Source organism: Copadichromis virginalis, linkage group LG7, assembly GCF_057382275.1.
Source record: "Copadichromis virginalis isolate Kocher_CV1m ecotype Utaka linkage group LG7, C_Virginalis_male_GT1.1, whole genome shotgun sequence".
Lineage (NCBI taxonomy): Eukaryota > Metazoa > Chordata > Actinopteri > Cichliformes > Cichlidae > Copadichromis > Copadichromis virginalis.
In genome coordinates this window covers 17,133,408-17,158,015 of record NC_140624.1, presented here as the reverse complement: position 1 = coordinate 17,158,015, position 24,608 = coordinate 17,133,408, and the positions used below count along the sequence as shown (strand labels likewise).

The following is a 24,608-nucleotide window of genomic DNA, read 5'->3' as shown; positions in this document are numbered from 1 at the left end:
GCTTTAAATGGGGCTGGGAAATGTTGAGTCCCCGAGCCAGCGACATGCTAAAGATACCGTGGCTCTGCCATCCACAAGGATTATTTCATCTGAACAAACCGGCGTACTTCATTTTACTGTATCAATAATTTAGAGATGCAGGGGCCTCTTTTATTCTTTGCTCTGACATGAGGTTTACACTCGTGCAGATCTAAACTCTGCAAACAGACGTATGCAGGGAGTGAATCAGTTTTTCTTGTCATGAGATGATCCCTCTCCTATTAACCGGCTTGCCTCTCATCTGGGAAAAGCTCCAAAAAATGGTTTCACACTATTCCCGTGGCGATGAAAAGGTTTACATCAGGTCTTTTACAGTGTGCATTATAGATAACAGACAGAGAGCAGACCAAGAGTGACAGAGGTGAGCTATAAGATTCAAGGCACGGCATCAGATCTTGCACAGCCGCTCTCTGCCACCTGCTGGCGGGGCCCGAAACACACTTGAAGGCTGACCTTCAAGTTCTGCTCGTTTTTCACAGCGATAACAGTTGTGAATGTTCTCACAGATGGCACTTAATATGGACATCTGGGCCAATATATTTCTATTCCCTTGATGATTCATTTTCCAATTATTAAACAATTTTGCAGTGGATTCTGTTCAGTCTGTTTAAGCTTTACTGTGAAACATCTTTACTCATCATTGAGCAGAGCCAATCATCGATGTAATAGAGTGATTCATAAGCAACACTGAATCCAATTTTTTTTCCTTCTCCAGAATCACGAGTTTGTGGACGAGCAGACCTTTCAGGCAAACTGCATGGAGGTCTCCGTAATGAACAAGTCCGGCTCCCGGACCTCCTCCGTGTCCTCGTCTCCGCACGGCCTGGGCTCATGCTGCTCTCGACGCCATAGAAAGAAGAGCAGCTTCAGCCTGCCCAGCACAAATAACCAGGAGCTCAGCACCATACAGATAAGAGAGAGGCCAGTGGCTAACAGGTATGTAGTCTCTCTGACTTCACAGTGCTTTTTGGGATGCTGAGAAATTAAATGAATGACTTGTGTGTTTTTTGATTTGATCATACATCTACAAGTGATGTCACCTCTTCCCTCCTCAATAAATGTGGAGATATGCAGCAACAGCAAAGAGCAACAAATGAACAAGCAGCTACAAGCACAAGGAAAGAAAAAAAGATCGACAGTACAGCTGGCATATATACAGTATGTAGGTTGTATTGACATAAACGCACTAACGTGCTGTAGTTAATGCTGTTATCCCAGCACAGTATTCCTGTTATCTCGGAATAATCCTCACTGTTTTTCACTGGAACTGCTTCCTGCCTAATTGCTCTCATGAAAACTGTTGAAAGCACATTCAGTGAATTATGCAGAGTAACAGGTCTTTTTTCTCCCCCCCTGTGAGTACCACAAATTAAATACCCTTCCTCTTCATTACAACGGGTGGCAGCAGATTCCCCTGAGCAAACCCATTCCCATAGGCAAGTACAATATAAATGATCTGCAGTTCTTGTTACTTCAGAAGGTCAAAAAAAAAAAAAAAGAATCTGCGATTCCAAACTGGGTGGAGTAGTCTGGTGCTATTGCTCTGAAAACGTCTACCGTGTGTGGAACATCATTTCAGTATTTACAATAAAGGACTGTTCTCGGACAGTAAATTAAAAATGTAGGATTTTTACAGCATACGCATCACAGGATGAACCACTTCATAAAGAGGGCGTGTATTCATGCCTGTATACAATCCTCACTCGTGTATACGTTGTACAAGAACATATTAAATAACAGGTTTGTGCCGTGTACATTTTGCAAGCTCAGACCTTTCAGCCTCTTTTAATTCCTTTGTTTTCTTTCACAGTCGCGCCAGCCTGAACGCTAAACTCGACGAGACCGTGCCCTTGAAATGTGATGAACCTTACATCACTCCCTCCATGGTCAGCTTATCTGCCCCGGTGGTGACTTCATCAGACGGGGACGGCTCCACCACCACAGCATACTCTCAGAGCAACATTGTCCGAGTATCTGCCTTGTAGATGTCACGCCTATCTGGTCGGCTAACTGGTCTCAAGAAGCACCAGATGCTGAGGAGAGGGACCACCGAGCATCAACCTGCCATAATCTAAGAAGGATTATAAGATTAACAGAGGTCGAGGGTTTTTTTGAAGTTGTTATCTCATCTGATGTCAAACTCTGCATGGTATTAGTATGATGTGGACAGCTGCCTTGGAAGTGAACCAGCAGATCTTGCTCCATCAAGCACAGCAAGAGCAAGGAAGAGGGCGAGGAACGCGTGGTCATCGTCGTTGCCTAAAAATACTGAGGAAAAAAGAAAAACAACTTTATTTTTGATTATGTAATGTAGTCATATTTGTTGTCTATGATTTAAGGAGGAAATGCGGATGTTTAAAGGTCATTCTCGATGGCCTCTGATGACAAAGCACACATATTCATTGCCTGAAGGCGATCTTTGTGAATATTAAATCAGTCTCCTTTACACATCGCGGGACATTCGTTTCACTCACTGCTTGTTACATCGATTGTTTTGAACCCCAACCCCCTTCAATGACATGTTTTCTAACGCTCCCCTCACTGTTGTAAATTCCAAAAATCGTACATCCACCAGAATGGATAACTGTTGTGAATATTCATTAACTGACTCATTAACTAGTTGAAAAACATCGCTCGATGACGAGTAAAATATACTACGCATCCTGACCATGTTTGTGAAATGTGCAAAGTGAAAGTCAAATGACGAATTCTGTGTTAGCTTACATATTTGACATCCTGATATGGATCTGTGTGACAGCCGCTGTCGTTAGTTAATAATTGATACTGAGAACTATACAGGGTATATATTAGTTAGGTCACAAGGTAGAAACATAAGTCAATGTTCTCGGCGGCACTTAACTAATACTAACCCTAATGTGGACACGTGGTATTTGGACTGAAAACTATATGAGAGAGTTTTGAGCATCAATCCCAATGACTTACCAATTCTTATGATATTCAAAAGCAAGCCTCAGTGGAGTTTACTGTGTCAAAGGGCCATTTTGTACACTTTTCATGTTGTAAATATCTCAGTTAGGACTTTCTCAACCGCATTTGAAGCTGGCTCCTCTCTTATTTCTAGATTTAGTTGACACTTGTTGGCATTCTCTTTCTGTCTGTTAACTGGTTGAATTAAGGATTTGCATGCTCTCATTGCCGAATTCTGTTTTATTAAAGTATGTCTCTGCTTCTTGTTGGTTTGTCAGTAAAAACGAGATTGGTGGGAAGGAAACAAGTGAGCCTGGTATGTCATGATGTAAATTCTGCTTTTAATGAAACACAAGTCTTGTCACGGACCACATATGTAAGCGGCAAGGGAAAAGGGGACAAATGATCACACACATTGTGCATTTGGTGCAGTGGATAGAATAAATACTGTAGCTCTATGGAAACATCCATTAAATGACCCATGTCTTTTCTTTTCTTACAAAAAAAGAAAGAAAATAATTAGGTAGATCTGATAATGTTTTTTTCACGACCACTCAAAGAGCATCTTTTATAACAGAATGGCATAATAATTAGGTGCTGCTGGAGGACATGTGAAGACCTGACTGGCCCAGCGGTGGGTCGCGGCTGCAGGGTCTCTGGAGGCAGACTGCAGGCCTCTGTGATTGTTTGACAGAGAGCGCAGCACCGACCCCCCCTGCAGAGCTGATTGCGTTAGTCCAGGCAGCTTCTCACAGCATGCACTGCCGCTGCTCTGCAGTGTTTAGTAACTGCTGAGAAGTCAGCCTGCATAAAATCTAAGATAACGCAGCGGCATATAAAATAATAAGCTTCTTATACCCAAATAAAAAAAAAAGAAAAATCCCACTTTGACAACTGGGATTTAATTTAGTTAATATTTGGACAATGACTAGACAAACGTTATTAAATTCTATATTCACTTGCACAGCGAATATGAATACAGTCATTGGGTCTAGAGCCACTTAAAAGATGTTTATAGGGGTGGAAAGTCTATCTTTTCTTATGAAATATGGACTTCATCCTGTTTTTCAGCCGATAAAATTCTGAAGAAAACTGAGGGTTTACTGCAGCATATATGATTGGGTCACTTAGTGATGTGATGCAGGCAACAGACACTGACAGGACCTCCATGTCTTCAATGATAATTATCTGAAAAACAATAGGCAATTTTAAGAATTAAGAGATCTTTAGATTAACTTTGTATAACACAACAGAGATTTTCATGTGAATCCCATTTCATTTACATAGCACTAAATCACAGCAACAGCCCCCCCCCCCGACGTGTTTTGTATTGTAAGGTAATGACCCTGCAATAATAGAGAGAAATCACAAGCCTATTTCTGCAGGCACTTACCTGTGAGTTTGTGTTTTTGTGAACCAAGTAATTCACCAGGATCGTTGTGATCAGTGGTAACCAGAATAAGAGGAAGGTTAGAATTATATAGCCAGCACGTTTAGCCATTTTGCCCTCTTTCTTTTTGTTTGCTCTCTCTTTACTTGCTTTTGAAGGCATCATGCAAACAGCCCCTTCTACCGCTGCAGGGAGTTGCATTGCTTCTGTTTCGGGGACGTTGCTTGAGACTGGAGGTGAAGCGGTCACCTGAGCCTGTGAGGCAACAGTCAGTGTTTCTCCTTCATTGTTGTTTAGGGCTTGGTCAGGCTCTGTCAGTAAGATAGTAGTAGACTGAGAATTTACATTTGGTGCAGGCAATGATGGGGGCTGCAGGAGGCTGTTTTCTTTGGATTCTTCTTCAGACTTCAGTCTGTCTTTGGACTGTTCCTGTGTGTTGAAACTGACTGACGCCCGCTTTGTGGTTAAGCTCTTAACATTTGAATCAGCATCTCCATTTGACAGATTCACTTCAACCTTCATGACATGGGGGTTTGACTGCTCTGTTTTTAAAGGTTTTTTCTCAGTAAGCACTGTAGCCTGTACTGGAAGGGGCCGAGCTTGTTTTGTTTCTGCATTGCTCATCTTCACTGTATCTTTAAATTCTTTCTTATCCTCTGAATTGATGGAGACAGATTGTACTGATTTTTCTTTGGGTGAATTTGATTCAGCTTGTGTCTGAGCATTGCCTAAGCTCAAAGTGGGGTTTTGCTCAAATCTTCCACATTCATTTTCCACCACTGCGGCTTTTTCTGTCTCCGGCTTCTCTTCATTTTTGTCTTTTGTAGCAAGAGTAAAAGTACCTTTGTCAAATATTTTACGGCTGTGTGATCTCACCAGGGCAAATATGCGAGCGTAGAATCCAATGATGACACCAAAACACGCTGCCCACAGTGGGAATAGCATGTAAAGCCCAAATTTGTCAAAAGAGAATAACGTTTCTCTCTGTTGTCGTTGGCATTTCATATGCAAAGGTGAGTCCCTCAAAAATATCACACAAAAAGCAGACACCAGAATAGCGAAGGTCCATGTGAGAGGAATCAGCGCCTTAATTCGCCTTTTCCTTTGATTGGCTTTGAAGGGCTGTGCAATGGCCTGGTATCTCTCTGCACTTATGCACGCCAGTGTTAACAACTGGATACAGCAGCTGAATGAAAAAGAGGCCATTTGTACATCACAGATGAAACTGTCCACTTTTCTGTTTCGATACACACTCACAACGATGGTTAAGAGAACCGGGCAATCGATTACACATCTCAGAAAGTCTATAACAGCCAGACTGACCACCAGCGCGTTATTGGAAGTTTGCAGGGACTTTTGCCGATACACCGCCAGTATGACAAAAACATTTGCCGCAGCCCCCACAACAGAAGTGCTGGAGAGAATAAAGCTGTTCGCCAGCACAAATGCGATTTCAACGTATTCCTCCAAGGCTGTATTGTTCCCAGAGTCTAGTGCAGGTGTGGGCTCGCCTCTCATCTCTGGATTCAAAGAGCCAACATATTTAGTTCTTTATCATCACTCTTTCCACGCTGACCAAACGCACGTCAAGCCTGCGTCCCTTATCGCCACTGAATGAATAATATTAACTGGTAAACCTGTAGCTCAGACAATTTGCGCCAAAGAATCCGCCCTTTTCATTATCACTCGACAGCACCGGCGGGTCACCTGGGAGTCCTCAGTGTTCACATTCATTAAAAGCTCTGCAGTGTATTCACAGCAGAGACAACTGGGGGGAAACGATGGCTGTTAATTAAATAGCAATTACGTCACCATTGTCTCAATCCTGATATAACTGCAAAAAAAACACAAAAAAAAAAACAGGCAGGGGTTCAAATCTATAATGCGGCGATGATGACGGCATGGCACTGTAATGCACAGGATACTGTGCGCATATGTGCGAACTGAACAGCTGTCCGTGTCATATTAATACAGTGCACCACAAAGGTTAAAAGCTTTGCATTAAGCATGCCAGATGGATGACTTGGGAGTTCTTGAATTGGCTCAGGATATAAAGCGAGCAATGCTGCAGGATTATTGCACGACACTGTGTAATCCTGTTTGGAGATAAAGTGTGAAATGCTCTTTGCTTCAAATATGCAAGCTATGGACTACACCAAATCTGGGATTAGATTAATATATAATGCATTTTGCTTTTGATCATCTAACATATTAGGCTGATCAAATATCTTCCAGTAACATATGGAATCAAATCAGAAGTTCTGGAAAAGAACAAAATCAGTTATCGCACATCTGACAATATCTGGACGCCAAAGACAATGTGCAGCTTATAACCACAAGATAAAAGATCAAAAACACTTTATTCCGAAGCAGATGCCCATCTGCAATATTTACAGCGCACCAAACAGGTGGGTGGGAACAATGTGAGCAAGAGAGTGAAACAGATTCACACTAATATAACAAAGCTTACATACAGACAAAAAAAAAAGACAATGTAAAATATTGTAGCAGAGCACTAAACAATTACCTGAAAGATATCACTCAGCTGTGCACAGTGTAATGTGATGTAATGTGACGTGTAGATTTAATTTAAAAAATACTGCTACAGTTTTATAACTACAGTGCGCCAAAGGGGAAACTAGCTCTTTCGCCGTGCTTGTGGCTGTTCCTGAAGCCTGAGACTGAGTGGCTGGATTTCATTGACTAGGACCACTGAAAAACTGATCTGCTGCTCACAGACGGAACGGTCCAGCTGCTCAAAGCTGAAGTTTGACTTGTCACATAGTAATTTTTGAGTAAAACTAATGATGGATTGTTACAGTGATTGATTTAAATTAATTATCCTGTTTGTTAGCACCAACTCAAGAGTGAAAAAAAATTCTCCTCAACTGGGTGCTTTTACTCCATCGTTAATCAGCAATGCATTTTTCTCTTCGTGACTCATCGTTGCTTCAGGAACGTGTCACGTGGGACACGATGTCCTGCCTTTGAATCAGACCCAGAGATTTTATTATGTTACCCTTCTCTGAACCGCCTAATGCCCCTTTGAACTGTCTACACAGACGAAAAATCACAAAATAATACAAATGAAAAATTGCCAGACCACAGAGCAGGCTAACCAAGTAAAATGAAAGTCTTTTACTGCCTGACTGACTACTCATTGTTAAAACATGCACAAGGTGAGCTGTGCAGCAAGCTTGCTTAACAAGTGCACCGAAATTTCTCATGTTTTCCTAATGCGATTTTGTGGGTAGAGAAAAACTGATTTAAGCATATTATTTTTTCTTTGCTATTTCCCTAGAATAAAAAATAATAATTTTACCGAGTACATTGCGTATTCACAAAGGCGCTCGACAAAGAAATAATGCCGGAGCAATGTTTTTGTGCAGCAGGCGTTTGGAAAGTGTGAGAGTTGGGAAAAGGAAGGACTTATTGCATAATCCAAAAACAAATAAAATTATTTGACCAAGCTGTCAGTATTGATTAGACCACGGAGCTGGCTACTGTTGACTTTAATTCAAATTTTTTTGTTGTTGTTGCATAATGCTATCACACAGGAGGATGGTGTGCTGTATAGTTTCCATAAAAACAGATCACCTATTCCCAGAACAGTCCTCCTAATGTAAAAAGGGTCACACAGTCTACTATATGCATGAATTAACAATTCATTACCCAACAGTTCAACAATATTAGGAAGAAAAATAGGAAATGACGTCTTATATGAGTAAAATGAGTAGAAAAAGAGCCACTGCATTAAATTTATGCAAAAAAAAGAAAAGAAAAAAAGTCTAGGATTTCAGTTTCCCGCAGTCTTTCTCTGCAGTCTGGGTGTGTTTAACCATCCTAGTGTGTTTAAAAATGGAAAGAAATTGAAAACCACATACATTTTTTATGTAGTGTATTTCTGTTTGTTATATATCTCCTTCAATTCATAAGTAAAAATCATCACTGGTTTTGTTAGTAAAATGTTACAGATCAAAAGAAGAGACTACAAAATAACCACGCAATATAATATTCTAGTCAGGAAAATACATTTAAAACAAAAAAATAACACAACATTTACATGGTATTGGGTTGCATTACAGCATTTTATTGTGGTGAAGTTTCCCGTTTTTTTGTCCAACCTTCTGAATATCCCTGTCAGCCTCTGAGCTGATTCTGTTCTCTAACAACGTTGGTACCTCTGTGACAGACTCGAGTCTGTAGGTGTCCTGGTCTGTCTTCTTGATGAGGCACCAGTGAACGCTGACAACCATGACAGCTTTTTTTTGTCACAGAGGCAACACCTTGCTGTGTGTGTTGACGCTTCTGCCAAAGGAGGACAGCCAGCTCCCCTTGTTCACAGAGTGCATGCGGATGCTGACACTGGTGGACCCATGAGGAATGTAACGGCCACAAGACAGCACCTCCAGAGCACAATCACGGAACTGATAGGAAAAAAAAAACAACCAAGAACAAGAACTGTCAGGAAATATGAGCAATAATTTCACAAACAGTGTTTCTTCAATCTTTGTTCACAATCAAGATTTTATCTCAGTAGTACCTGTGTGCTTTTACCTGTTTGTTGGAAAGGAAGTAGATGATGGGGTTGTAGATTGGACTCGTCTTGGCAAAGTACATTGGCATGGTGGCAACTAGAGGAGGAATGTGCAGCTCTGGATCTATAACTACCACCAATGACAATGCTGTGTAGGGCAGCCAGCAGGCAAAAAATGCTACTACCATAGCCAACACCATACTGATGGCATGATCATTCTCTTTCTGGCTGGAACGCCCACCTTGTAGCTCCACACTCCTGTTCAGCTAGAAGAGAGCAACGTTGGGCCACATTAAAAGCTAATTACTTGTTTTACTATGCATGCGGTAGACTGCAAGCAAACATAGATAGATGCATGAATTTTAAATGTTGCTTAAATGGTGTAATGAATAAGCAAAAGCTATTACACACCCACCTTATTCATGGATTTCAGCAGTTTAAAGTAGCAGTAGATGATGATTGCAACTGGAATAATGAAGCAGAGGAGTGTGTAGAAAATGAGATAGCTGTAGTTGCTCCATGATCTCTCTTCCCAGGCCAGTGAGCAGGATGTCTGGACCCCCTCATGTCCGTAGGAGCTCCAGCCAAATAATGGCGCCACAGCCCAAAACAAGCAGAAGATCCAGACAAACAGCAAGCCAAAGATGCTTCTCCGCATCCTCATCTTTAAACCAGCTTTTGGCTTGCATACCACATTGTATCGCTCATAGGCAAGAAGAGTAAGAGTGCAGAGAGACACCAAACCTAGACAAGACAACAACAAGAAAACATAACTGACATTTAGACAGTTCAAGGCATACTCGGATTTCTTTTCTTTTATAGAGTTATCAACTCCAATGATTTTTGAGTATGCTCGGGTGTCATGAAGAAGATATCTGATAAATCTGACACGTGACTAAACTCTACATGCAAAGAAAACATTCATAAAACACAAAAGAAACAAAAGTCATTTCTTGAAATGCTAAAAAAGATGCTCCAAAAATGTAAGATTTTCTAATGTTTCTTGGTTCCCAGGATATTTAAAAGCAGAATGGGAAGCAGAGCCTTCAGCTTTCAGGCTCCTCCCTAAGTCTGGTTCTTCTGGAGGTTTCTTCCTGTTAAAATTGAGTTTTTCCTTTCCACTGTTAAATGCTTGCTTACAAGGATAATTTTCTCTCGATTATTGTAAGGGTCTTTACCTTATAATATGAAGCTCCCTGGGCAACTGTTGTTGTGATTTGGCACTGAAATCTAAAGCATTAGTAATTTTAATTAGTATGTCTCACTGTGACAGAATGACAGTGGCAACTGGATTCATACACTACATTTTATTATGTGTAAACTCAATGTGCTTAACAGAAGAAACAAACATATAAACCTCTGTGTGTAGGTCTGTTTGAACAAAAAAGGTTTTGAGTCTATTTTTGAATGTTGCCACAGATGTAACTGATCTCAGGTCAGCAGGCAGCTTGTTCCAAAGAGCAGGACAACAGTATCTAAAAGAAGCACCATCAGCATATTTGGATCTGATTCTAGGAACGTCAAGATCTACACCTGATCACCAGAGAGGTCTGACTCGGTCATAAACAGTGAGCAAGTCAGAGATGTACTGGGGGTGTTCAAACCATTAAGAGCTTTGTGATCTATTAAAAAGATTTAAAAGGTAATTCCATGCTGTACTGGGAGCCAGTGCAGTGCCTTCAATAGTGGGGTATCATTGTCCTTCATACCTTTAAGAATTCTGGTTGCTGCGTTTTTAATGAGTTGAAGTAATTCTACTGATGATTTGGAGTGTCCTGAAAACACAGCGTTATAATATTCGAACATCCTTGATATGACAGCATGAACCAGTTTCTCAAAGTCAGTTTGAGATAAGAATTTTCCAACTTTTAATATATTTTTGAGTGCTAGAAAGCAGTTCTGGTTAAATGAGTAATTATCAAAACTGAGATCACTGTCCAAAATAATGCCAAGGTCCCTGACTCAGCTCACTGCTCACTGTGTTTCAGAGACAGGGATAATAAATAAGAAACTACAAGTATTTCTGTCTTGTCCCTGTCCAGTTGTAAAAAGTTTCAAGGCATACGGCAATCAATGCAGCTCATTAGTTTGAGAACAGAATTTACATCATCAGAGTAAAATGATAGATACAACTGAGTGTCACCTGCATAAGAATGGTAGAATATAATGTGATTTTATGGAGCAAAGGCAGTAAGACAGACAGAAAGTCTGAACTCCAGAAACACACACATACAAAAACACCGCATATAACAACTAAACTTACCAAAGTAATTGACTGAAAATCCCTGGAGCACACAGGCTGTGTGTCCAATAAAATAGGAGCCTTGGTAGTTTGTGATGGTGACCACCAGGGAGCCACAAAGGCCTATCATGAGGTCAGACACAGCGAGGCTGAGGATCAAAACGTTCATTGGCTGTAGGAGAGCCGAATTCCTCAGCATCACGGCTATGACCACACTGTTGTTAAACACTGATAGCACCGTGTTGATGAACATGAGGAAAGAAAGGATGCTGTAGCCCACATGAGGGAAGATGGTTGGTGGTACGGTCACCACCTCAGTTTGGATGGAAGGGAATGGAGAGCTGGAGCTCAGAGGTGTGCTGTTAGTGTCCATGGTGCCCAAACTATCCAGCCTTAATGAAGCATCTATGAGGTCAGGGACTGAACCCCCAGATACTCTCTCCTCAGCTCAGGAGCCAATATCATTGGTTTGATCATTTTTGATCCCTGTCAAAGCACTAGGCTTTTTTTTTTTCTTTCTAAGATCCCAGAGCCTGCACCTGCCTGACAGTTAAAGCCCCAGATGCAATACGGTAAATTAGTCAGTAACACGATTTGGGTGGGGGATTAATCCCAATAAACCCTCTGCTATAACTGTAATTAGAAACTCGAGTGGTTATTAACACCGGTGCAATTAGTCCTGAAAATTAAATTTCAACTATGAAACCTTTTGTTGTTTGTATAGGTAATAATACCAATAACATAAGCAAAGAATGAATGGATTACTCATTCAGTGAACACATACGTGCTAATTAAGTCGGCAGATCAGATCATGCCCTTTTAAATGACGACATAATCACTGGGTTAGGATCAGGCCATTTCCAGTTTAATAAATAATGAAATAGACCGTAAGTAAACACTTCATAAACACATCATTTAAACTACAGACCAAGACTATGAGGTCATGGTTGTGGCCACTGTAATTTTCCCTTTGATATTCCTTTTTTAAAAACTCCAGCATATATATATATATATATATATATATATATATATATATATATATATATACATATATATATATATATATATATATATACATATATATATATATATATATATATATATATATATATACATATATATATATATACATATATATATATATATATATATATATATATATATATATATATATATATATATATATATATATATATATATATATATATATATATATATATATATATATATATATATATATATATATATATATATATATATACACATATATACATATATATATATATATACATACATATAAATAAAATATAGCCACGGTTACAGCACAAAACATTTTACTCATCTCCTACAAAAGTGTCAAACCTGACTTGTCTGGTCAGATTCACACCAATGGCCTGCTGGAGGTCATTTTGCAGCTCTGGCATTCTCATCCTGTTCCTCTGTATCTGCTCTTTTGTGCAAAAACAGATCTACAGCCCTGTCTGGCCCTCTTAGAGCAGCTTCCTTCACACATCAAAAAGCAACATTCATGCTAAATATAGCGATGATGTTCAATTTTTTTTTTCTCCTGAGAAAATTGAACATTTCTCACGTGCTAAAATGAGACATACAGGCTGTGCTGTGTGAGAACTCCTAAAACTATTAAACGTCTCAGAACATCAAAGTGCAGTTTGCTTGACAATGTGCAGCAAATAATGATATCAACGGAGATTGTGGCTGGCAAATGTTTTTCTGAAAAAGCTAATTGCAACAAAGTTATATCAGGGTGTTGCAAAAAGTAAATACTGCAGTAACGTAAACAAAGGGATTAAGGCAACGCAGTCTGTAATGTAACTGTAAATATCCATTACACCCACAGATGCAAAGGACATAAAAGGCATAGATGATTTGTGTGCAATTCACAGCTCGAAATAGGAGAAAACAAAAACGGTGCGTGACTGCCCCCTGTTGTTTGTACTGCATAAAATCATCTATTCGTTTAATTAAACAATTCTGTCAAACATAAACTACTCATCTTAAGACTTGTTGTTTTACAAGGACATAAATTACTAATTTAAAGCACAAATTTCATAAACAGTTTACATCAACTGTCACCATTGGAGCTCACTTCAAAATGTGGCATGCTGAAGAAAATAAAATTAAATAAATGAACGAATGATTGAGATCATTCAGCCTCTGCGTTTTGCTTTTTACGGTGGTTTTCTGTTGCTAATCACACTCTGCTTTGGTCCTGTGGAGCTGGAGAGGAGGCACCTAAACCGGCAGAACCGTGCTCGGGCCAGTAGGAGGCTTCGTGCTGCAGAGGAGTACGGCGAGGGAAAAAGGTGTGCTGGAAGTCGTAGTTGAGCAGGCAGCTGATGGAGGCCATGTAGATGTCAGCGAAGCGCGAGAGTCGGCGTGAGAAGTAAGTGGGGTTGTGGTATGTTCGAAAGAGACTTCCAAACTGAGCATTGAAGATGTCCTTGGTATGAGGCCTGTAATATATGAAAACACAACCATCGAGATATGGTTAGATCGATTCCACAATATCTCTAAAAATTATCCAAAATGGTTTTAGATAAATAAAACATTTTGTTATTACTTCATGGCTTCTCTTTCTTTGATCCACTCCTCGACCACAGCTCGAGACGTTGGATCCCTGTGCACCTGTTAGAGAGCAGTGCATAAATGTGAACCAAAAAAACTTTAAGAATGAAATTAAAGTTTATAAAGTACAATAACAATAATAATACAAATAAAAAACTAAGAGGAGGGATGATATACTAGGTTTCTGACCTGCATCTGTTCAATAAGTCCAGTCAGTGACTGTAACCAGGTCATCATGTGGACGTACTCTGGTGTATTCATGATCTTAATCTCCTTCCTCAGCTCAGGAATGATGGCACCCGTCCTCCAGCCATGTTTCAGTGTTAGATCCTGTTGAACAAAAGATCAGTAGATCCATCTTCATGATCATGATAGGCCAATAATTTAGAAATATACTCCTTCAGTCTGGGGCTTGAGCCGTGAATCTTTAGCACAGGGTATGGAGGAAATAAATCATTTGAGTCTGTCGTGTGCTCCTCCATCACTGTCTGGTATGGTGCAGCCACTAAACAGGACAGGAGCAGACTGCAGCGGACTGTACGGGCAGCAGAAAGGATCATCGGTGCCCCCTTGCCCTCCATCCAGGATCTGTACCTCTCAAGAACCAGGAAACGGGCAGGGAAAATCATCACAGACCCCTCACACCCTGGACACAGACTTTTTGATCTGCTGCCCTCTGGCAGACGGTACAGAAGCCTGCAGACCTGGACCACCCGACATAGGAAAAGTTTCTTTCCCCTCGCCATCTCCCTTCTTAACAGTTGACCTGTCACACTGCTCCCACTGCCAGACTGAAACTGCACCTTATGTACATTCTGTAGTATTCATTCCACCTCATTCATTTCTGTATTTTATGTATATAAGTTTAGATTAGTTATTTATAGTTGGTTTACACAGCTTTGTGTGTGTGTGTGTGTGTGTGTGTGTGTGTGTGTGTGTGTGTGTGTGTGTGTGTGTGTGTGTGTGTGTGTGTGTTTGTTACATTGCTGTGCTTGTGCTTGAGAGCCACCATCTACCGGAACCAAATTCCCTGTATGTGTCTGCACATATTTGGCCAATAAACACGATTCTGATTCTGATTAAACAATAATAAACACAGAACACACAGTGTTTCAGTACTTACGGTAGTATGTCTAAGTAAAGACAGATAACCAGAACTAAACTATAACAATTTCATCTGCTAGTTAAGAGGAACATGACCTCTGAAAATGCCATCTGCAACACATCCAAAGCGGGAACATGTTTTGGACTTGAGTAATTAAAAAGAGGAAACTCAGAAATGTTTCTACTCTGTGCCCACTTGCAGCAATGAGGTCATTCCACAGCCAGACAGCCTGAGTGTAAGCTGTGACTAGTGTAAACTACAAAATACCAGCTTCCATCTCTCTAAACAAGCAAGACGACATAACTGACTCCTGGCTGCCTGCCACCTGCAAGGCATCATGCCAACGATATAAAATCTACCTCTCATAATCAGCTTTTACTGCTAATCAAGTTTATACATATATGTAACCTGCTTTGTCCAAGCTGTTGCCAGTTCCTGAGTTACAGGCATGAAAAGATAAGAGGTGGTGATGTGCTGTGCTACTCATGAGTGAATTTCCCGGAGGAACCTACCCGAGGGATTAATAAAGTTCTATCTATCTATCTTTACAGCAGGTGTGTCATACAAACTTAAGTGATCACTTTAAAAACACATCAAATGTCAATGGGGGGAAAAAATCCTACTGGATATCTGTACTGATACCTACTGTGTAATGTGTTAGGAATGAAAGGAAGCCAGATCATTTGATGAAAATCAAAATGATCAATCTACACTCAGTAGTTTGTATGGTGCCCATGTGGTTACATGCATGCCTGACAACATTGGGCCATGCTTCTAATGAGACAACGGTTGGGGAATCTCCCAGATCTGAACAAGGGCATTACTGAACTCCTGGACAGTTAACGTTCAATCTGGCTGCGTTGGATGGACTAAAACATAATGTCCCAGAGGTGTTCTGCTGGATTCAGATCAGCCGAACATTGAGGTCAGTCAGTGGTATCAATTATGTAATCCTCCAGGAAATGCCTGCATACTCTCACACATGAGGCATTGTCATGTACCAGGAGGAACCCAGCACCCACTGCATCAGAGTAGGTTCTCACAATGGGTCCAGGGATTTCATCCTGATAGCTAATGGGAATCATGGTGCCGTCGGCTAGCCTGTAGAGATCTGTCCCTGCCTCAATGGATATACCTCCCCAGACCTCACTGACCCACCACCAAACCAGTCATGCCGAACAATATTAGAGGCAGCATAACGTTCTCCACAATTATAAAGCCCAAACCAGACCCTTTTATGTCTGTCAGGTGCTCAGGGTGAACCTCATCTGTGAAAAGCACAGGGTGCCCTTCTGGTATTCTATGGCAAATGCCAATTGAGTCCTCAAGCCACTCTCATGGAGTCTGTTTCTACTTGTCTGGTCAGATTCACACCAATGGCCTGCTGGAGGTCATTTTGCAGCTCTGGCATTCTCATCCTGTTCCTCTGTATCTGCTCTTTTGTGCAAAAACAGATCTACAGCCCTGTCTGGCCCTCTTAGAGTAACTGCCTGTCTCCTGGAATCTCCTCCATGCTCCTGAGACTGTGCTGGGAGACACAGTAAACCTTATGGAAATTGCATGTATGACTGGAGGACTTGGAGGAGGAGGAGGAGCAGGAGGAGGAGGAGTGGGACTACTGCAAAACTAGTGAAAAACAGACAGAAAATATGAGGAGGGAAAAAAATCTCTGTGGCCTCCACCTGTAATACCATTCCTGTTTTGGGGGTAGATTTATTGTTGCTCCACTAGTGCACCTGTTGTTAATGTAATTAACATGAAAGCAACTAAAACCTATTAACAACCCCCTCTGCTACTTAACTGACCAGATCAATACCCCAAAGTTTAACTGACCTGATGCTGTGCTCTTATTAAAAAGTCTCCCTTTAATTTATCAGCCAAACCCAATGCAGCGTCTAAGTAACTAGGCTTCAGTGCATTTAGTTGTATATTTCAAACCCTGTTGTCTTCTTCCAGAACAGGTAAGACTTAGATTGTTGTAAAGAATAATCCAGCCTGAGACCTTTGAGTTCTGGGAAAACACACTAAATGGAGCATTATCAAAGCACTGCATGGTCAAAGCGGGGTTCCACTCTTTGTTTGTATTCATAGTACAATAATTTTTAACACTGCAGGCCTTGGTGTAGTTTTAATGCTTTGTTATAAATATGCAACTTACTGCCAAGTCGCTGTAGATGTGATCTCCAAAGTAGAGTACTTTGGATCCTCTCCAGCCGGTCAGCCTGAGGAATTCATAAAGGTTTCCCTGAATACCAAAGTCACACAGAAAGAAAGATTAACCATTTGTTTCATCATGCAGTGTATCCAGTGGGATTTATTAGAATTGTTAAATGAGCACAGTACCTGTTTATAGATCTGCCCTTTTTCCAGCCTGTGAATTCTGTCCCACAGCAGCACACCTTTGTCTGTCACTCGCCTGAAAGGTCTAAAACAAAACGGCAAATTGGATATTTAGTAAAGCGATGCACATTTTTATACAACGATCAACACAATGTAGCCACACTGGCATGTGTTATTTAAGTGCCCTAAAACATAACATGAAGATAGTATGAGAAGCATATTACTTACTTCCTCCTGTCATTAAAGAAACTAGGTTTATCAGCTTGAACAATGACAACATCAAACAAGTCCCTCCAGTCTTTTCCTACGATGAAGTTCATTCCTCGATCCCTGCAGCAAACAAAGATTCCGCTTTTTACTTTGTCAGCAACGCCTTAGAGCTCGTTATGAGGGTGCAATAACACTAAGCTTAGGGTTAGCATGTCAATGCAGCACTAGGCTAGCGTAAACTCAGTTAAACTTGCAAATTGGTCCACCTGTTAATTCATAAAAATGGAGGACAGTCAAATCCAAACCCAGCTGGGCACAACTTAGATTGCCTGTTAATTAAAATATCAACATCTCATTTTAACATTTACACATTTACTAACACAGTTATGAAGCCCATTCTTCCAATTACGACATTAATAAAAACACGAGATCGTGCACATTGTAGCACACATCAGGCCCATCCTGATAACTCAGTGTAACAAAATATTATATCAAAGACATAATTTCAGTGATTTTTCAACCTTTCGAGGTTGGATACGCACAAGCTTGTTATATTTCTGGAAAAAAAGACACTTCAAAAGGCTTCACAGTGAATGATTTACAATGAATTACAAACACCAGCCTGCTGATGTGTGTTTGCCCATCCATAAAACTTGGGGCATTATAAAGCGGCACCAATTAAACATTAGTACACCAATACACGACATTTTTAATTAATCACGTCAACAAACACTTGCACTCTGTTTGCTCTCACTTACACAAAGTCAAAAGGGCTATTGGTAATGAGGAACATCTTTTTTCCTTGCGCTGACAGCTTCTTCAGCACAGCGTGGCTTTGCTCACCATAGCAAATGTACTTCTCTGAAAAGAGAGAGGGGGAAAAGAAACCCTATGCTTTTAATTGTAAATCACAGCTTCATTAAGCCTAAATTGTGTTTTTATTTCTTGGCAACTATTCAGATGTGGCCATATCGTTTCTTTCATTAGTTCAAACTAAGTAATATAAATCAAAGTAAAATTACCAATATCCGCCTCCACAGCTCGGTACATTATGCCCTTGACATGAACATCTCTAATAGCTTCCTGTGAAGAAAAGTAAACAGCCCTTAGCCACAAGTTATAACTTCAGCGACGCTATGTTAACATTCAGGTCCAATAGCAACTTTGCTGTGAATATAAACAGTTGACTTAGAAGCACAAAGCAAGTGCATCTGTGAATACAAATGAATATCAAGAAAGAAAGCCCCAGAGTTTAGTTTCTTTGGTGACACACTGAGAAAGTGTTTGAATCAATGAGTGTGCGAGTAAACTTTCCCCTGAAATCCTGATCCCCTCAGGGAAAACTTAGGATGTTTAACATATACAAAGATTGTTTGATGCACAAAAGAAGTAAAAAAGAATAAAATGGGCTTGAAAGTAATTAAAAAAAGGAGGAAGGGGGTGTCCTTGAGCAAACATGAGAAGCATTAGCGGAACAGAGAGTCAGTGTGAGGACTTTTTAAAGACAGCGATCTGACAAATACCCTACAGTGTGACACAGAACTGAGAGGCCCACCATGACAATTGGCCTCAAAGGGAGAACGCAGATCAGATTTTTCGCCGGTCTCCCTGTGAAGTCGTGGAGCCACCAGAGAACAGACGCACATGGCTGCAAGCGAGCATGCTTGACTAAAATTAGACATTGCTTTTCAGATCTAAATATAAGATGGAACCGAATGGCTGGAGTACCACAGCGCTCCCTGGAAACATGTAAATACAGTTACAGTCATGAACATGTGGCTGGATTTATTCTCATCACACACACACTGGCCTTTTTCGAGATCCAATCAGGAAAAAGAGAGTGCTGTTAAATCATTGCATTAAAACAAGGTACAGCGATAACAAGACAGCTGACCTTTACATCTTTGTAGAGATGGACTGGCTCATAGTCGATGTTGTGCCTCATGAAGAAGTCGTTGACACACGACAGAAGGGTCATCTCAGGCAGGGAGAATATGTCCATGAACTGTTTCATCGTATGGCCATGTGAACTCTGCATTATTAGAGCAGGGCGATATGACCAAAAATATTTATCACGATATACATTTGAAAATCTGCGATAACGATATAACTGATGATATAATTGACACTAGACAAAACACTTTACAACTCCTCAACTTTATAATTGCAAAAAAAACCCATCAATGTATTTTCACTTAAACAAGCAGCTGTTTTAAGTGCATTAAAGTTATATAAAAAATTAACAGTGCAAATGCAAATTCCTTGCTGACAGTTTAACCAAAAGGCATTTCCAGTGAAAACTGGCCGACATATCCTCAGCATAACCATGTATAATATCCACAAAACTTAAAAAGAGGTTATACACATACAATACGGTAATATTATGTTGAAGCACAGTACGTATCACTCCGCGAGGCTCCTGCCTACGATAACCGTAATGCTCCGACAATCCATCAAGCTGTGCGGCTTTGTAGCTTAGCAAAGTCGTACTGAAACATTTGACAGACTCTCGAGCGCCGTGTACGACATAAAATCATTTCGAGGTCAGTAAACACAACCAGAATTCATAAACAAGGTACACGGGATTATAAGGGACACTGTCGATTTTCAGAAAAATCAAAGGATTGATTTTAAGTGTGCCGTATTTTCCAAAAAACACGGTAATAACGACGGCCCGCTAGCATGCTCTACCAAAAATAGTGTTTTGTTGTGTATCTGACGGATGAAAGCCAAACCAGTTCCACACCACTGAAGTTGCAGCATTTTTACAAACCAATTCTGGTTCATCCGTTTCATTCAACGATCCGCTTTCGCTCTTCTCATTCTGCGTCGCCGCCATGTTCATATGTAAGCAAAGGCACGGCGCATGCCCGTTTTACCCATATTCTGTCGCGATATTTCATTTTCCTATCATTGCCCAACATTATACCGGTATTACCGTGAACGGTATGATATAGCCCAGCCCTAGTCATTATCATAATTATTATGTTTGTTACAGTATCTGTGTGGAGACATGACAGTGTGGAAGTGCTGATCACCTTGCCATAGAAGTCACTCATGATCTCCAGAGGAACATGGCAGCCTTCATACATGGCAATTACTTCTTCGTCAGGAACTGGATGAAGACCTCTGAATCAAAAACATTAAACAATGTAAATTCCTAAACAGCATGTCATTTGTATCGTCATATAAATGGTCACTACTCAGACATGGAATTAACAAAGTGCACACATACCTGTATACAGTTCCCAACTGGATATAGTGAAAAGCATCTATCTTCATCAGTAATGCCTAAAAATGATTAAATATAATCATCATACCGATGGTCCTCACATCGTTCTTAGATTGTCTAAACAGTTTAAGACAATGGAAGCTCCACTCTCACCTTTTGGACGTCATAGTGAAGTCCTCTTACAGCAAAACTTGGAATGTATTCGTACTTTCGCAGGCCCTCTGGATACTTTAAAAAAAACAAAGGTTTACATTTAGTGACAAGAAAAGCATTAGGTTTACTTAAAACCAATGAGCAACATAAATTACCCACAAAGGTAAATGTACTTTTGCACATGGAGCTTAAACAGGGTTGTAGCTTCTTTTAGACCTTAGCACACTGACAACCTTTAAGAATATGTTACATAAATTAACTTGCTTTGTTTTTAGCCAATGCACAACAACCACCGCCTCAAGACGCTTTGGATTGTTTGGTAAAGACCCTAAACCCAAACAATCAGATGACCCATACGAGTAAGCATTTGGTGACAGTGGAAAGAAAAAAACTCCCTTTTCAAAGGAAGAAGCCGGACAGAACCGGGCTCAGGGATGGGTGGCCATGTGTGGGCAACCAGTTATGGTGGAGCGGAGGGGTGACTTAATCAGTAGTGTCAGGTTGTAGAATCATTCACAACACACACCCGGTGTTTAGTGACGAGGATGTCCCGTGCTATGTTGAAGATGAGAGTGTGGAGATGGCTGGAGTAGAATGCCAGAGTGTAGTCGTAGTCGAACCCGTAGATCTCTATGTCTCGCAGACTCATCTCATTGTTGGCAAAAATAGTGTCTGGGTCGACAGAGTTGGCAGTTATAACGGAGATCAGATCTGAGAAGAAAAATAAAAACACAAGAGCTTTCTTCAGCTTATTTGAATTCAGAAATATAAACAATAATACAGATGAGGAATGTATCTGTATATATCCTACCTCTTTCTTAACAAGTGGGCCAATCTCAGCAAAACTTTGCACAGACACATGTACAGCAATTATTAACATCTGTGTTTTTAAAAAATATTTATAATAAATTCTTGCATTATTGTATATATTTCATCTATAATTAATAAGTATATTGCCTACATTGACTGTCACGTGTATTTTATTCTATGCACCTAAACATATTTTATCTATCTCACATCCATGGCCAGTTTAGAGTCACCAACTCACCTGACATGAATGTCTTTGGAATGTGGAAGGAAGCTAAAACATGTGGAGGAAACCGGGAAGCTTCTTGCTGTGAGGCAACAGTGCTAATCACACCAACTCCCAAGGTTACTCTCATTCAGGAGTGGACAAAAGGTGTGTAAAAGAACACCTCAGTCAAACATCAGCACAGCGTTGATTTAACCCTTCAATGTCAACTTCCCAACAAATTCTGACCTTTAAAAAAGATCATTAATCAGTAATGCAATAAATATAAACATGCAGGTTTTAAGGTTCCGAAATGTAGACATTGGGGATTTGTTAGCATCAGTGATACACAAATAAATCAAGTTACAGGTACAACCTATTTTCCACATTTAGAGTCTGCTGTCTGAGAAGCTATTAATATAGAGCAATGGCGAGATGTAGTTAGTCAGCAGGAAACACAAGCCATGACAGAGTTATAAAGAAACAGCAGCTTTGTATTTAGGGCAGGGCTGTAATTATTAATGAGGAGCCGCCTCACTGTGAACAGTGACCTTACCTCCAGTTTGTCTTTTGGTCTCATCGTAAACAGACCACAGCCTCTCTGTCGTGTTCTGACCGTCTAAGGAGCTGCTACAAACAGATGCTGCGCACTTTCCGGCTCTGGGCTCGTGGGAGAGTAGCTGACCAACTCCCTGGGACACCGCTCTGAAATTCCGTTTCCATAACCGAGACCTTACCGGATGGTAGTGGTGGTGTAACCCCTGTACGACATTACAAAAAATATTGGCCTTCTGCAGACAGTCCGTGTGTTTCAGAAGAGAACAGAGCGGCAAAGACCAGGGCGCCATAGCTTTGTTCAGAGCGTGGCGGACCGTGCGGAGGTTGCGGTGTACTCCCCAGCCGACTGCATGCGGCAACGGGCTCCCTCGGCAAAAACAGAAACTGTCGCTGTGTAGTTGCTCTTACGTCACTTCCCTGTTTGGTAAGGTTACGACCAGCCAGCCAATCAGAAGCTCGTGCGTTTGACGTTCAGTGCCTCCCATAGCCTGAATATATTTATAAATGCATATAAGATGCATATTTCTAATACTTTATGCTTGCTCCTTACTGCCCTTCCATCATTTGGGATCACAGGTAGCCAACACGTAGTAAATGTGTTATTAGAGAGTAGAAATCCAATAAAATATGAGAGCAATAAAAGACTGAATGCTGAATCAAATCTATCTATCTATCTATCTATCTATCTATCTATCTATCTATCTATCTATCTATCTATCTATCTATCTATCTATCTATCTATCTATCTATCTATCTATCTATCTATCTATCTATCCTTTTGGGACGAGGATTATCAGAAAGAGTTGTGTGTCTTTTAGCTTCTGTTTGTTCCGCTGCCCACATAAACATGTAAACAGAATGAGCAAGCAGTAGAATAATATGCACATTCGTGGGAGAAACTTGCACCAGTGTTTTTTCTATCATTTGTGTTTACTATAAGGTGTATATTTTAAGTCAGTAGCTAAATAGTGCCGCTTAGTGGATAAAGATCAGCACTCATTCGCTGTATGCTTGTACAGCATTGTCAAGATGAGTTGGTGTAATACTCACCGTCAACACTACTTAGCAGGTGTGTACGTGTGTTGCAGTACCCGGAGAGAACCCACGCAAACACGTGGAGAATAAGCAAACTCCACACAGAAAGGCCCCGGCCTGATGGTGGAAATGAACTCAGGCTTGCTGCGAGGCAACAGTGCCACCACCATGCCAACTTGCTGCCCCATATATCTAACCAACTAACAACTGCAGTAGCTCTATATCAATTTGACCTCTCCCTCAATCTACTGATCTTGAGGGAGAGGTCAGAGGTAAAATGTGACATGACAGGATGATTTTTGATAAATTAATTCTTAAGCTGACCTTGAAGACCTTGGTGGATGTGAGCTACATTTTAATGGATTGTGAACATGACATCATCTACACCCCTACAAAGTTTTATCATAATTCATTCAAAACCTTTGGCACTATCGTGTTTACAGACTGAAAGTATGACGTGCACATATGCATGCAAACGCTACTAAAACTTTCACCTCCTATGCAGAGGTGGAGAGAAGGCTCAAGACTTTTGATCAGTGCAACACCAAAAGTCATTATTTCACCTCCAGATAGCTCACAATATAGCTATTAGGCTAATACAGTATGTGCTTCTTACTTTTTTAGCAGATGACATCACATCTATCTAATATTAGCTAGATGGACTAGCTACATAGCAGAAATTGTGAAATCCCATGTGAACAGGCTTAGAGTCTTATATCACTAGATACTCTGGGACTTTGCTAATTTTTCCAAATTCAAGGTTTATATCCAAAGACAACAAACATTGTCTGGTTCAGTTTACTCTATATTAATGTAAGTGGAAAGCTATTCCTTAATTGATAACTTATCATTCCTCTCTGGGATGCTCTTACCAAACCAATCACATAATTAGTCTGCCTCATTAGTTGATACCAAAAAAGGAAAAGAAAATGCAAAATCTCTCGGTCCAAACATTTAACATTTTCAGATAGATATTAAGTATCTCACATACGTATGAGAGCTTTTCAAATGAAAAGACTCAACCTTTCATCAAAGTTATCCAAGGAAAGAAGTCTGTGATCATCCACTTTATTTTGTGGTCTTTCAGGTCTTTTGGTTTTGCTGAACTCGCCAGTGTATTTCTTTTTAAGAAGGTATCAGTTCATTGATCTGGCCACTCCTGAAGGTTTTGCCATCTCTCTGATGGATGTATTTGGGTTTTAGTGTAATGATTGTTGTTGTTTTTTCACTTGCATCAATAT

The 24,608-nt window shown here is 40.4% G+C and overlaps 3 protein-coding genes and 1 pseudogene across 4 annotated transcripts in view; 1 reads left to right on the top strand and 3 right to left on the bottom strand.

Moving 5' to 3' along the window:
• The window catches only part of LOC146704820 (A-type voltage-gated potassium channel KCND2-like), a 32,738-nt gene extending 29,303 nt beyond the window's left edge, over positions 1–3,435 (top strand). For both annotated transcript variants that reach the window (XM_085462215.1, XM_085462214.1), the window contains 2 exons: positions 755–975; positions 1,850–3,435. In XM_085462215.1, coding sequence (XP_085318341.1) covers positions 755–975; positions 1,850–2,024 — 396 coding nt within the window. In that variant the 3' untranslated portion in view covers positions 2,025–3,435. The remainder of the gene's footprint in view (positions 1–754; positions 976–1,849) is intronic.
• A 561-nt stretch (positions 3,436–3,996) lies between these two features.
• Positions 3,997–8,613, bottom strand: LOC146704819 (uncharacterized; annotated as a pseudogene).
• Positions 6,705–11,583, bottom strand: parietopsin. Its single transcript, XM_085462213.1, has 4 exons — positions 11,158–11,583; positions 9,310–9,638; positions 8,915–9,160; positions 6,705–8,784 (listed from the first exon to the last, which is right to left on the bottom strand). The coding sequence occupies exons 1-4, from the start codon at positions 11,507–11,509 to the stop codon at positions 8,629–8,631; spliced, it is 1,083 nt and encodes a 360-aa protein (XP_085318339.1). The 5' UTR covers positions 11,510–11,583; the 3' UTR covers positions 6,705–8,628.
• Positions 11,584–12,876: 1,293 nt separating this feature from the next.
• On the bottom strand, positions 12,877–22,734 carry nt5dc3 (5'-nucleotidase domain containing 3). Its single transcript, XM_085462212.1, has 14 exons — positions 22,331–22,734; positions 21,289–21,473; positions 20,763–20,837; positions 20,613–20,668; positions 20,416–20,506; positions 19,272–19,409; positions 18,400–18,460; positions 18,136–18,238; positions 17,396–17,497; positions 17,171–17,252; positions 16,986–17,072; positions 13,912–14,052; positions 13,718–13,782; positions 12,877–13,610 (listed from the first exon to the last, which is right to left on the bottom strand). The coding sequence occupies exons 1-14, from the start codon at positions 22,620–22,622 to the stop codon at positions 13,349–13,351; spliced, it is 1,740 nt and encodes a 579-aa protein (XP_085318338.1). The 5' UTR covers positions 22,623–22,734; the 3' UTR covers positions 12,877–13,348.
• Between the last annotated feature and the right edge of the window lie 1,874 nt (positions 22,735–24,608).